Raw genomic sequence first — 15000 nt, 5'->3', positions numbered from 1 at the left:
TTCCTTAAGTAGAGAGACTTATTGGCGCGGGCACCTCTCTCTCTCTCTCTCTCTCTCTCTCTCTCTCTCTCTCTCTCTCTCTCTCTCTCTCTCTCTCTCTCTCTCTCTCTCTCTCTCTTCAGTCTGATGGGCTTTCGTCCCATTTCTGTTAAGTAAGCAAATAATTTGAATTTATATTCAAAATTTATATATTTGGGATATATATATCTATATATGTATATAAATATACATTCATAGAAATGCATAACCTACACACACACACACACATATATATATATATATATACTGTATATATTATATATATATATATATATATATATATATATATATAATTCTAATAGCTACAATATATATATATATATATATATATATATATATATATATATATATATATATATATATATATATATATATATATATATATATATATATATACATACACCTATAATTCCCCGAATATCGAGAAAGCAAAGAATGGACGATGCAACCACATTTTTAAAATCGGCATTGCACCAAAGCAGTAATTACTTGTATCCTTAACCGCAACGGAAACACCCATTTTCTATTCGACCAAAGAAAACGGACCGCTGTCCTCTCCCCTCCCCAGCCCTACCCCCCTACATCCAAGAATCCCCCACCCACACACCTCCTTTCCCGCAGACAAGACCAATGTCAGTTTAATCCAAAAAAATTCCATCAGTCGATTTCAAGGTCAGGCGTTGGACTTCCATCCAACGATCTCTTGAGGAAGTCTGGGAGAAGAAGAAGAAGAAGAAGAAGAAGAAGAAGAAGAAGAAATCTCTGTTTACTATAGAGGCAAGACGGTTGTTGCCAAAGTAGTAGAGTATTTGCTCACGTGTTCTCTTGAAGGAAGTAGAGAAGAATTTGGGTCATGAAAAGTTTGCGGGGATTCGCAATGATGGGTGTCTGTGTTTACGCTGCTCTTTCTCACCGCTTCTTTCGTCAGTTTTTTTTATTAGTTTTTTTTTTTTTGAAGAGTAATATTGGACTTTGATGAATGCCTGGGCGAAGAGTTTTTTTTTGTTCGTATGTTAGTGAGTTGGTAATGGGGGCAAATATGCCATATGATGGGCTGGATATTTCCTAGTCTTTACAATTTTGTAAAGTATCATGAAAAATTGTTATTATTATTATTATTATTATTATTATTATTATTATTATTATTATTATTATTATTGGTTTTGTTAAACAAAGTGGCAGTTTCAACAGCATTTATTTTATATAGTAAACGCTCAGTTCGTCTTATCAGTTGTTTTTCTTGCGCTGGAATGGTTGCAAGCAATTGACCGATATTCATATCCGGTGGTTTAGTGATGTGTAGGAGGTAGTTCTGGTGGAGTGTCGACTAGTTTCGCCCTCCTTGTTAGGACAGGATCGCAGGATGCAATGGCTGGAATGCGTCTTGTTCCTAATTTTGTTATTATTATTATTATTATTATTATTATTATTATTATTATTATTATTATTATTATTATTATTATTATTGTGTTCTAGAGGGCATATGTATCAGTTAAGACCTTGAGAAATAACTAGTCAGGATTTAAAAAAAAATATTTTTTCAAAACTGTTGCCAGAGCAGGTTTATATTCAATCAAGTTATCGACCGTACTTTGGACATTAGTTTCTGAAAAATCTTGCTTGGTGTTCCATGGCTAAACTATGCCGTTCATACTTATTATACATTAGAATATTTATAATTTTTTTGTGGTATTTTAACTTTTCAACGATACAGCGCCATAATACCAATCTTAGAGTTATTATCTGTGGTAATTTCAACGTTTCTGAGAATCCTTTTTTTCCACAGTACAGATTCGTGAAACTTTATTTTAGTTTCGGGTGTAAAAGCGTCTCCATTCGTTTTCTTCAACTGGCTTGCACTTAAAGAAAATGGGAAGGAGTACCTTAAGACTATCAGCTATCTCTCTCTCTCTCTCTCTCTCTCTCTCTCTCTCTCTCTCTCTCTCTCTCTCTCTCTCTCTCTCTCTCTCTCAGATTAACACAGTGTAACCCTAACACATGAAGCGAATATAGCTATTGTATTTGATTGGGGAACATGAAAAGTATATAACAAATCTAACGTAACATTATCGACCTTAGCCTTGTGGCAATAGCAACATTGCTCTCAATGTTATCCTAGCCAGCTAAGCCTACCACAACAGCAACTAACAAGAATCCCCGTAGGGGGGGGGTGGGAATAGTGCCGTCAGTGCACCTCATGCGGTACCCTTTAGGCATTACTTAAGGTTCTTTGCAGCGTGCCTTAGGCCCCTAGCTGCAACCCCTTTCATTCCTTTTGCTGTACCTCCTTTCATATTCTCTTTCTTCCATCTTACTTTCCACCCTCTCCTAACAATTGATTCATAGTGCCACTGCTTTGAGGTTTTCCTCCTGTTGCACCTTTCAAATTTTGACTGTCAATTTCCGTTTCAGCGCTGAATGGGCTCATGCGCCCCAGCGCTTGGCCTTTGGCCTAAATTCTATATTATTTCAATTCAAATAACAAGAACAACAACAACTGTTATTGATGGTTTTGTACCAGTGGCGAAACTACGGAGTGAGTTATCGCTATACACTAATCAGGAAAGATAATCCTCAGTACCAATAGTGTCAACAGGCGTATGTCTATTACTCTACATAACCACATTGGCTCGTAGGGATGCCCCTATATAATACTTGTTTGTGTAATACGCTTTAAATCAGTGGTTCTTTAACTTTTTTGCCTTGCGCCCCCTCTGCATTATGTATAGATCCCACGCCCCCCTGCCCCTGAAATTTTTGATAACCATAAACTATATTTTGAATTTTTGGTGTGTTTTGGTATAATGATTAGAAAACATTTGGAAGCAGTGATAATGTTTTTGGCAATTTTGGAAATTAACATCACAAATTAAAAAAGTAATAGGCACCATCTGGCAACCCTGCTTGCGTCCCCTTTGGGAGCTTCTGGCGCCCCCCCTAGGGGAGCGCTCCCCCCATTTAAGAATCATTTCTTTAAATTATTGTGAGATGCATTGAACTGATACAAGCGTAATTTGATGTGAAAGTATCACTGTATGTGGGGTACCTTATTTAAAAATATTTTCGTTGTTTAAAATTATTTTACTTGTTTAAACATATTTCGTGCGATAAACATAACAGCGAAAGGCTTCTGTTTTACACATTGCAATTATATCTTTCAGTTCATTACTCATCCAGGTTTCCCTTGGTCTTCCGCGTCCTCTTTGTCTTCGTGATCTTACGGTTCGAATCCGCAGTGGCTTTGAAGACATGATACATCCGCTAATATATTTGTAGCTGTAGGGTAGAGAAATCTTAAAATGTGTAAGTATATATATGTATATATATATATATATATATATATATATATATATATATATATATATATATATATATTAATACAGTGAGGTCTCAGGGGGGTAGTGCCATCATTGCACCTCACGCGGTGCACTGTAGGCATTACTTGAGGTTCTTTGCGGCGTCCCTTCGGCCCCTCGCTGCAACCCCTTACATTTTACTCTACCTCCATTCATATTCTCTTTCTCCCATCTTGCTATCCACCCTCTCCTATCAATTGTTTCATAGTGCAACTGCTTTGAGATTTTCCTCCTGTTACACCTTTCAAATCTTTCTACTCTCAGTTTCCGTTTCAGCGCTGAATGACCTCATAGATCCCAGCGTTAGGCCTTGGACCTAAATTCTGTATTCCGCAATGAGGTCTTTCATTCTATTTTTAGGGGAAGATTGGATGGGCTGCTTCGTGGCCGTATGTAGCCCAGACCCGAAGGAAATAGAAAGGAGAATGAAAATAAAAGTGTGAAAGGAAAGTAATTGTGCTTATTGACACCGAAGGAATGTCATTATTCAGCGGGGAAACGAAAGCAAGAAGAGATTTCAGGAGTTTTTTATTTTTTAAGTAAAGGAAAATAAACAGTTTTTACTAATAGGATGACTGATTTCCACGGAGTCAATGTGAGAAGTGGTGGATTGTCGGGGATCACATCTCAGGCTTGAAACTGTATCAAATATGACCTTGTTTTTTTTATTTTAATTTTATTTATCTTATGTTTTTTTTATTTATTTTTTACTGTTTCCTGCGGTTAAATTGCGTCGAGACTTAAAAATGAATTTTTTTTATCCAGTTTTTTTTTATCCAGGTATCGTAATCACGTCGTTGTCTGCGATGGTCTGCGATAGTTTACGATACCTGACCATTATTGCTTTCTCTCTTTTTGACAATTTTCTCACATACTTTTTTAGTTTTCTGTAAAAGAAAACTGTTGTGCCGGCTTTGTCTGTCCGTCCGCACTTTTTTCTGTCCGCACTTTTTCTGTCCGCCCTCAGAACTTAAAAATTACTGAGGCTAGAGGGCGGCAAATTGTTATGTTGATCATACACCCTCCAGTCATCAAACTTACCAAGTTGCAGCCCTCTAGCTTCAGTAGTTTTTATTTTATTTAAGGTTAAGGTTGGCCATAATCGTGCGCTGGCACCGCTATAGGTTCCAACAACGCAGGCCACCACCGTGCCGTGGCTGAGAGTTTCATGCAGCATTATACGCCCAACAGAAAACGTGATTGCGTCGGAGAAACTTCGGCGCATTTTTTACTTTTATTTTATTATTTTTTTTTTTTATTTTCCGACGTTCGGCAAATTGTTTCTTCTTCTTGGTAACGTTAGAAAGTCTTTTAGCCTTTGTGGTGTCGCGAGCCTGTTAATCGCGAAGTGTAAATATTAATATTTATATATATATATATATATATATATATATATATATATATATATATATATATTTTAAGTAAACAAATATGCATTTGTATTCGACGAGTGAATTTGCTACCAGCTTATATTATTATCATTCGTGTATGTAATATTTTGCTTAAATTTATATAAGTTCATTTATTAATCTGATAATTTTTCTTCTCTTCTTTCTGTATTTCCTATTATCTTCCGTTACCTCTTTCAAAAGAACGCTGTCATATTCTTTGGAAACTTGAATTTGAAGTCAGTTGCCCCTGTGGTGGGCTTATTCCATATAAGGCTCATCTTCTGAATAATAATAATAATAATAATAATAATAATAATAATAATAATAATAATAATAATAATAATAATAATAAAATAATAATAATAATAATTAATAATAATAATAATAATAATAATAATAATAATAATAATAATAATAATAATAATAATAATAATAATATTCAGTTATTTCTTTCAAAAGAACACCAAATTCCTTAGAGGCTTGAATTTCAAGTCAGTGGTGGGCTTGTTCCGTATGAATAGGGTTCATCCCCTGAATAATAATAATAATAATAATAATAATAATAATAATAATAATAATAATAATAATAATAATAATAGGCAGTTTACGTTTATTAATTCACAAGATTGATGTACGAACGTAAAACATATGTGTTTTATTTACGTAAAAATTGAGGAGATACCGAAAAAAATTATCATGCATATAACTTTATTCACTATTTGTTATATGGTAGGACATGAATATACATATGCATACGTATACAAGCAACCATACGCTATACTTGAATGCATAAATGAAGTCATTTGACCGTAGGGTAAATGTTTAAGGTTAGGAATTTCGTCGACGGGAGAGAAACTTCCGGAGCGGAGAGACAGATCGCTTTGTTAGCAACGAAAGTGAAGATTCTGAGGGAAAGTGAACTACGTATTCCCCATCCCAGTAATCCCCTCCCCCCACCTCCTCTTCCCCCTTCCCCAAGTCATCTCCCAGTACCACCGCTATACCACTTCTTACCACTACACGCTAACACACCCTCATTGATTTGGACCATTGATCATTTTCGTTTTATCATCACTTCTCTTTCTCAGCTTTGAAATTTGGTAACTCTCAAATGCCGTTAGTCTCTCTCTCTCTCTCTCTCTCTCTCTCTCTCTCTCTCTCTCTCTCTCTCTCTCTCTCTCTCTCTCTCTCTCTATATATATATATATATATATATATATATATATATATATATATATATATATATATATATATATATATATATATATATATATATATATATCCTTAATATTCTGTTGAAAGCAGCAGGGTTTTCTCTCTCTCTCTCTCTCTCTCTCTCTCTCTCTCTCTCTCTCTCTCTCTCTCTCTCTCTCTCTCTCTATATATATATATATATATATATATATATATATATATATATATATATATATATATATATATATATATATATATATATGTATATATATATATATATATGTATGTATACACACATATAAAGGCCCATACAAACGCCAAAATGTGGAAAATAAAGGCTATATTTCAGAGACCAAACTGTCTCTCTCCTCAGGCAAATAGTGACGGGTGATTGCCTGAGGAGAGAGACAGTTTAGTCTCTGAAATATAGCCTTTATTTTCCACATTTTTTCGTTTGTATGGGCTCCATATACTTGATGGAATTCTGTTGTAACAGAGAATACTTCACAGTCATATATATATATATATATATATATATATATATATATATATATATATATATATAATGTTTTATTCACCATGGGGAATAAATATTAGCGCCTAAAATGAACGATTTAAGATAAAATTATATGAGACAAATGCCTATCGACGGCTTATGTTGGTACGCCGCTACTTGATGACGGTAATATTATAATAATGACGGTAATGCAAAAGGTGATGACGGTGATGGGTGATGGCGTGAGATGATGACAGTGATACGATGGCTAACGGCATAGGATAGTGACGGTGATATGATGTCGGTATTCGGATACGATGATGACGGTACTGTTATAAGATGAAGAAGCAATGGCATACGACGGTGACAGTGATATGATGACTGTATTGGCATGAGATGATGACTGTGATATGATGACGGCAGTGACGTAAGATGATGACAGTGATATGATGGCGGTTTTGGGATGAGATGACTGTGATGTGATGACGGTATTGGCATGAGATGATGACTGTGATGTGATGACGGTATTGGCATGAGGTGATGACAGTGATATGATGACGGTATTGGCATGAGATGATGACTGTGATGTGATGACGGTATTGGCATGAGGTGATGACAGTGATATGATGACGGTATTGGCATGAGATGATGACTGCGATATGATGACGGTAATGACGTAAGATGATGACAGTGATATGATGACGGTATTGACATGAGATGATGACTGTGATATGATGACGGTAATGACGTAAGACGATGACTGATATGATGACGGTTTTGGCATGAGATGATGACTGATGTGACGTCGGTAATGACGTTAGATTATGATGACGGTATTGGCATGAGATGATGACAGTGATATGATGACAGGATTGGCATAAGATGATGTGCTATGATGACGGTAATGACATAAAATAACCGATGTGCTGTTTACCGTAACGTTCGATTATCTGTCTGTCTGTCTGTCGGCCTGTTTGATATTCATCTCCCTTGAGAGAAAGAGAGAGAGAGAGAGAGAGAGAGAGAGAGAGAGAGACATTCCCCGCCGTCATGTGATTTGCTCTCCTGAGGCGTCCTTGGCTCACATATGTAAGGAAGCGATGGGGTTGAAATCTCTCTCTCTCTCTCTCTCTCTCTCTCTCTCTCTCTCTCTCTCTCTCTCTCCTGAGGATCATTGATGTAATATCTCAAGTACTGTACATGATGTTAAGAACCAATTTTTAATATTTTTTTCGGTTCTACTGAAGGATTATTATTATTATTATTATTATTATTATTATTATTATTATTATTATTATTATTTGATAATGATAATGACAATTTAGTCGTTATTATTATTATTATTATTATTATTATTATTATTATTATTATTATAAGATAATAAGTCATTATTGTTGCATATGTTGATAATGCTTATATTGATATTGTGATTATTATTATTAATTGTTATTTTTTCATTATTTTTTAATTCTCTTTATATTATTATTATTATTATTATTATTATTATTATTATTATTATTGGTTCTGGGTTCTGTTGAAAAGAGGGTCTACACTCTTCATGTAATAATAATAATAATAATAATAATAATAATAATAATAATAATAATAATAATAATAATAATAATAAAAAGAGAATGAAAAAATAACAATTAAAAACAATAAACATAATATCATTATTATTATTATTACACCCGAAGAATTACACCCACTTTCCACACGATCCTACGAAAAACGCGCAGAAAGAACTCTCTCAGTTCTTTGTAGACTGCGGTCAGCGGCGCTTTCTCCTCCACTGCAAGTCGGCTCGGCTGAAAGCGAAAGTCCAGTCGATTGGCGCTAGATGGCGCTAGTTCCTTTGTTATGACAGTTTTATGACAAGTGGCGGAAATGTGACGGAATTTTTTGTCTTTGTTATTGGTTTTGTTTTTCTATCTCGGTGTTTTTTAAGCGTTTTCTGATGATATCATTTTTGTTTTTGGCGATGATTTTAACGGGTGTTGTTATTATTATTATAATTATTATTATTATTATTATTATTATTATTATTATTATTATTATTATTATTATTATTATTATTATTTATGTCAATGATGCTTTTACTGATATAATAATAATATAATAATAATAATAATAATAATAATAATAATAATAGTAATAGTAAAATATATGGTAATGATGACTGTATTATTATTATTATTATTATTATTATATTATTATTATTATTTATGTCAATGATGCTTTTGCTGATATAATAATAATAATAATAATAATAATAATAATAATAGTGTATTGTAATGATGCTTGTACTGTTATTATATATATACATATACATATATATATATATATATATATATATATATATATATATATATATATATATATATATATATATATACACACCATATTTCTTTTACCCATTCATAAATGGCTTGGGGTTGCTGTTGCCCCTGGTACCGTATCCCTGATTCGACACTTGAGCAAGCCCAGCGTTCCGTGCCATTACCGCCCCCACTTCCCTTCCTTAACCCCGTCCATTCCTCCCCTCCCCATAAGAAAAAGGCTTTAGATAAAAATGAATATTTATTTATAGATAAGGGTATCTCCGTACGCAGCAATCTTACACAGTTATTATGAAGTTTTTACTCTCCGTAATTCTGGTTATCCTTGGAGAGTCATGGACTCGAGGACGGAACGCGGATAACTTTTTCATATATATATTTTTTTAGGAATGAAATTTTTAATGTTATTCAAACGGAAATTTCTTACAAATTTTTTTTTATAGATAAAAATTACCATGTCATTCGAAGGGACATTTCTTATAGATTTCTTTATAAATAAAAATTATCATGATTTGCGAAAGGGAAATTTTTTTTTATATATTTTTTGAAATAGAAATTGTCATGTTATTCGAACGAAAATTTGTTACATATGTTTTATAAATAAAAAAATATCATGTTATTCGAACGAAAACTTATATAATTTCTCATAAGTGAAAATTTTCACATTTTTCTTAAGGAAGTATCTGTTGCGGTTTTGTTAACTAGTGTATTTATGGGGGAAATTCATCTGGTTGTCAGGAAAGCACGAATAAATATTCAGAAGCAACCTCATTAGTTTTCCGTAAAAGAAAACTATTGTGCCGGCTTTGTCTATCCGTCCGCCCTTTTTCTGTCACCCTCAGATCTCAAAAACCACCGAGGCTACAGGGCTGCAAGTTGGTATGTTGATCATCCACCCTCCAATCAGAAAACATATCAAACTGCTGCCCTCTAGCTTCAGAAGTTTTTATTTTATTTAAGGTTGAAGTTAGTCATGATCGTGCGTCTGGCAGCTCTGTAGGACAGGCCGCCACCAGGCCGTGGGTGAAAGTTACATGGGCCGCGGCTCATACAGCATTATACGTTGTACAGAAAACTTGTTTAATTGATTATTACGAAATTCAGGCATGTCAAGCTAAGATCTGGGGTACATTCAGCCACTAAATACTTAGGACAGTGAAAAGAGTTCAAGTGGTTGGACAGCGAAATAAAGATAGCCAGAAAATAAAGATAAAGTACAAATATCTAAAAGTGGAACAGGGAGAAAACCCCACAGTTGCACTATGAATTAATAGTTAGAGAAGCTAGACAGCAAAATTGAAGAAAGGAAGCGGGTATGGAAGTAAAGTAAAAGGCTGAAATAAAGTGGGTGCAGCTAGCGACTTAAGGGACTCTGCAAACGCCATATAGTAATGCCTACAGTGCACCACGTGAGGTACACTGACGGTACCACCTTCCCCTACGTGGAATTTGATTCAGTGTTACAGATGTTATCAGTTTGAATGGAGAAAAGTTAATAATAAGAGTAATTAAGGAAATGAGAAAAAACGGAATAATGGGTAATCAAGATAAATGGAGCCTATACCGAGTGAACCAGTAGATCTTAATAAATGAAGCTGTATAACTGTGGGAAAACGGAAGTGGAGAGAAAATTCCGTATTCCTGCCATTTTTAGTTGTTAAACGCTCTTTGTTTCCTTAATTTATAACGCTGGGGTAAATACAGCGTAATGTGCTTTGATTAATTACATAATTACATATTTTTTTTCGATAATGATAGCGTGGCGTGAATAATTACAAAGGTTTCTTTAGTTTATTGCGAGTCCGCTTTGATTAGGACTAATTACGGAATGTACCTCGGTAAATTATGAAATGTGGTAATTATAATTTATATATATATATTATATATATATGTATTTGTATATATTTATATATATAAATATACATATCAAAATTATATTTATATATATATATATATATATATATATATATATATATATATATATATATATATATATATACATTTATATATATTAAATATGTATATATGTATTAAATATATGTGTATATATATTATATATTATATATATATATTTATATAAAATATGTATATATGTATTAAATATATGTATATATATATTAAAATATATATATGAAATATATATATATATATATATATATATATATATATATATATATATATATATATATATATATATATTTATATATAAATGTATATATTAAATATATATATATATATATATATATATATATATATAATATATAATATATATATATATATATATATATATATATATATATATATATATATATATATATATATATATATATATATATATAATACATACATACATACATACATACATACACCAACTTGATAGTTAAAATTTGCCGCTGAATGCTCATAAAATAAGACTTTGGTGTCAGCAATCCGTCGCATAATTATTGTAATACCGGCGAAGTCTGGTTGTGAGCCGTCAAATCTTTGCTTTTAAACGCACTGTATTATTAAAGTTGAATAATGATTGCTGGGTGCTTTTGTTGGTCGTCACGATTTCCTCATTACCATGCGTCATTCTGGTTTTATCCGGTTCCTTTTTCAGTTGCGGACCTGAGATGCTCATTGTCGAACAATTGAAGGTATTTTATTTTTCCCACTAATTTATTCCTGTTCTTTGGGAGTTTGACCTTGGCGAACAACGTGCATCGTAGGCATTGCTTAAGAAGGTTCTTTGCGGCGTCCCTTAGGGTCCTAGCTGCAACCCCTTTCGTTTCTTGTAATGTACCTCCTTTCAGGCTCTCTCTTTAGATAGATCTATTTTCGGTGGCCTTGATTATACGCAGTAACGGCCGTACGGAAAACTCGATTGCGCCGAAGGAACTTCGAGGGATTTTTTACTAGTTAAAATGTCTTGATGGCATTTTGTTGGCCAGACGAGAAGGAAGTCTAGGGAAGAGATTACCGTAGATTCCGCGTGTAGGCCAAGTCCCATTAAAAGTGTCACAAGGACATAACAATTTGATGTTTTGTGAAGAATTAGTTTTAGTTCCCTTCTGCCAGATTCTAGGAAGAGGAAACGTTTAGGCTTTGCAGTAATTGCATGCAGAGGAAGATAAGAGGCAGTTTATAAATTTTTTTCGTCATTAAATATTCAAAGCAATTTTCTGTTCATAGTTTGCAGTTGTTAAGTGTGCTGGTGGCTATTTTTGGCCGTGAAAGGCATAAACGTGATTGTTTTCGTCTCTGATGTATGTTATTTTATGGGAAATAATAATAATAATAATAATAATAATAATAATAATAATAATAATAATAATAATATTTTACTTAACAAAATGTAAAAGAAAACAGTAAGCCTATTTTGTCAATTTCAGCGTGCACTACAGTCTCACAAATAATAATAATAATAATAATAATAATAATAATAATAATAATAATAATAATAATAATAATAATAATAATAATAATAATAATAACAAATATTATTATTATTATTATTATTATTATTATTATTATTATTATTATTATTATTATTATCATCTGTGGTAGTATACCACACGCGGATATTGTCTGGAGAGGCTTACTGTTGTCTTTCATATATGGTACGTGAGCTTATTATTATTATTATTATTATTATTATTATTATTATTATTATTATTATTATTATTATTATTATTATTATTATTATTATTATTGGTAAGAAATTCACAATCTCGTGAAAAACAATGTGTAATAAAAATCCACAATTATACAGTAATGTATTTACTATATAGTTGTGGATTTTTATTACACACATTATTATTATTATTATTATTATTATTATTATTATTATTATTATTATTATTATTATTATTATTATTATTATTATTATTATTATTATTCTCTGTGAGAGTGTAAGTATAACGCGCATAAAATATTAAAGAAGCTCACATTTTCCTTGTATATTTTGTTACGTGGATCAGACACAAGGAATGTGAGGTCTTTCCGCGCAAACCAGACTCCTTTCCTAGGTACATACTGCAGGCTCTGGAGAATATTTACCTACTTAACTGTATAAGCATATAACAAAGCGACATTTGCATAACAAACCTGCAAATAGCGTCTTTGTTAAAAAAACAAAAATATACATAATTTGTCCTTCTCAAGTTCCAGTGTTTACTGGTCCTTGCTGGTAGGAAGTTACGTTTTTAGTTTCCTGTACAAGAAAACTGTTGTGCCGGATTTGTCCGTTCGTCTGGACTTTATTCTGTCCGCACTTTATCTGTCCGGCCTCAGATCTTAAAAACTACTGAGGCTAGAGGGCTGCAAATTGGTATGCTCATCATCCATCCTCCAATGATCAAACTTACCAAATTGCAGCCCTCTAGCCTCGGTAGTTTTTTTTTTAATTTAAGGTTAAAGTTAGCCATGATCGTGCTCCTGGCAACGGTATAGGCCAGGCCACCACCGTGTCGTGGTTAAAGTTTCGTGGGCCGCGGCTCATACAGCATTATACCAAGACACCACCGAAAGATAGATCTATTTTCGGTGGCCACCATTATACGCATTTTTTACTTGTAATTATAGTTTGTTAATACATATATATATATATATATATATATATATATATATATATATATATTATATATATATATATATATATATATATATATATATATATATATATATATATATATATATATATATATATATATATATATATAGAAGAATGATTTTGTACCGATGACACTGTAAACTGCGGAAGTTCATTGTAAGTCAAGAAGCTGTTTGAAATGGAAATGAGTAGAAAGTGATAGAAACAAGTATGAAAAGAGACAATATTCAAACATGTCACGTTTCTGCCACAACGCGAAGTGAGGTTTATGCTGTGTGGTGTTTTCCCCCCTCGTAGAATTGCACCTTAGTTTCTAACTGACATTGTGTCTGTGCGCTGTTTGGGAAGCTTGAGTTCTGTGGAGAAGAAGAAGAAGAAGAAGAAGATTAAGAAGAAGAAGAAGATGTGATAATGGTATTTTTAAATTTATTCTTTGGTTTGATGTATTCGTTCAAATTTGATTCGTATGTATCTTCTCCTTCGTTTGGTTTTTCCTTGTCTGGTTCTCTCTCTCTCTCTCTCTCTCTCTCTCTCTCTCTCTCTCTCTCTGTATACTATGTATATATATAAAATACATATATGTGTATATTTATATACGGTATATATATATATATATATATATATATATATATATATATATATATATATATATATATATATACATACATAGGTTTTCTCTCTCTCTCTCTCTCTCTCTCTCTCTCTCTCTCTCTCTCTCTCTCTCTCTCTCTATATATATATATATATATATATATATATATATATATATATAAAATATATATATAAATATATATATAAATATATATATTTATATAAATGTGCATTTATATATATATACGGTATATATTGTAGATATATATCCAGTTATATTCCTTTTCCTTTATAGAAGGCACCTCAAAACATTTTGGGATGAGGTTGCTAGCCCATTGCGCTTTCCCACTTAGCTGCGACCTGTCTTAATCAACTACCCACCAGGCATTTCCTTAACGACTTAGGTCAACAAAAAACAACAGATTTATCAGTACCAGGTTTTGTCTAGCGAGTACCTGGTATTCTCTTGTGCCGAGTCATTGCCTCACAGTTAATTAAATGTTATCATTTTATTATTTCAAATATGGCATTATTTCTGAGCCGGGTATTTTTTCTCGTTCCCGTAACCTTATTTATTTTTTGTAATATTTTCTGGGCTTGGTAAAGGTTCCTTGAATGCCAGATCTGTTTGTCCTGAAAAAATGAATGAACTCGTGAATTTCAGCTCGTTCGCTTTAAACGATTTAGTGCTGCGAAGATATTGATTAAGATTCGCTTTCTTGAAGATTTGTTTGTTTATATTTTACGATTTATTTTTTCAAACTTAATTTTTGTAAGTTATAATATTTGCTTGTTGTAAAAGGAATATACAGATTAAATTGCGTCGCAGGGATAATTATTTTCCTGGATATAGGGCATTCCTTTATTTGTTTTATATATATATATCATTTAATACTAAAACTCTGAAACGTTAACGTCCCCCTCACCTTCCCTCCCTCTCCCACTCCCTTCCACCCCTCCCCTCCCTTCACCTCCCCTCCCCAAATTTTTAACATTAAGT

The 15000-nt window shown here is 32.5% G+C and overlaps 2 protein-coding genes across 21 annotated transcripts in view; one reads left to right on the top strand and one right to left on the bottom strand.

Moving 5' to 3' along the window:
• Positions 1 to 15000, top strand: part of LOC136852988 (uncharacterized) — a 229540-nt gene that overhangs the window by 58999 nt on the left and 155541 nt on the right. The gene's annotated exons all lie outside the window — the stretch shown is intronic.
• On the bottom strand, positions 6745 to 7260 carry LOC136840263 (uncharacterized). The gene has a single exon (XM_067106900.1). It carries the CDS (start codon positions 7258 to 7260, stop codon positions 6745 to 6747), a length of 516 nt encoding a protein of 171 aa, XP_066963001.1.

The sequence above is a fragment of the Macrobrachium rosenbergii genome, chromosome 1 (assembly GCF_040412425.1).
Source record: "Macrobrachium rosenbergii isolate ZJJX-2024 chromosome 1, ASM4041242v1, whole genome shotgun sequence".
Taxonomy (NCBI): Eukaryota; Metazoa; Arthropoda; class Malacostraca; order Decapoda; family Palaemonidae; genus Macrobrachium; species Macrobrachium rosenbergii.
This window is presented reverse-complemented; position numbering and strand designations above follow the sequence as displayed.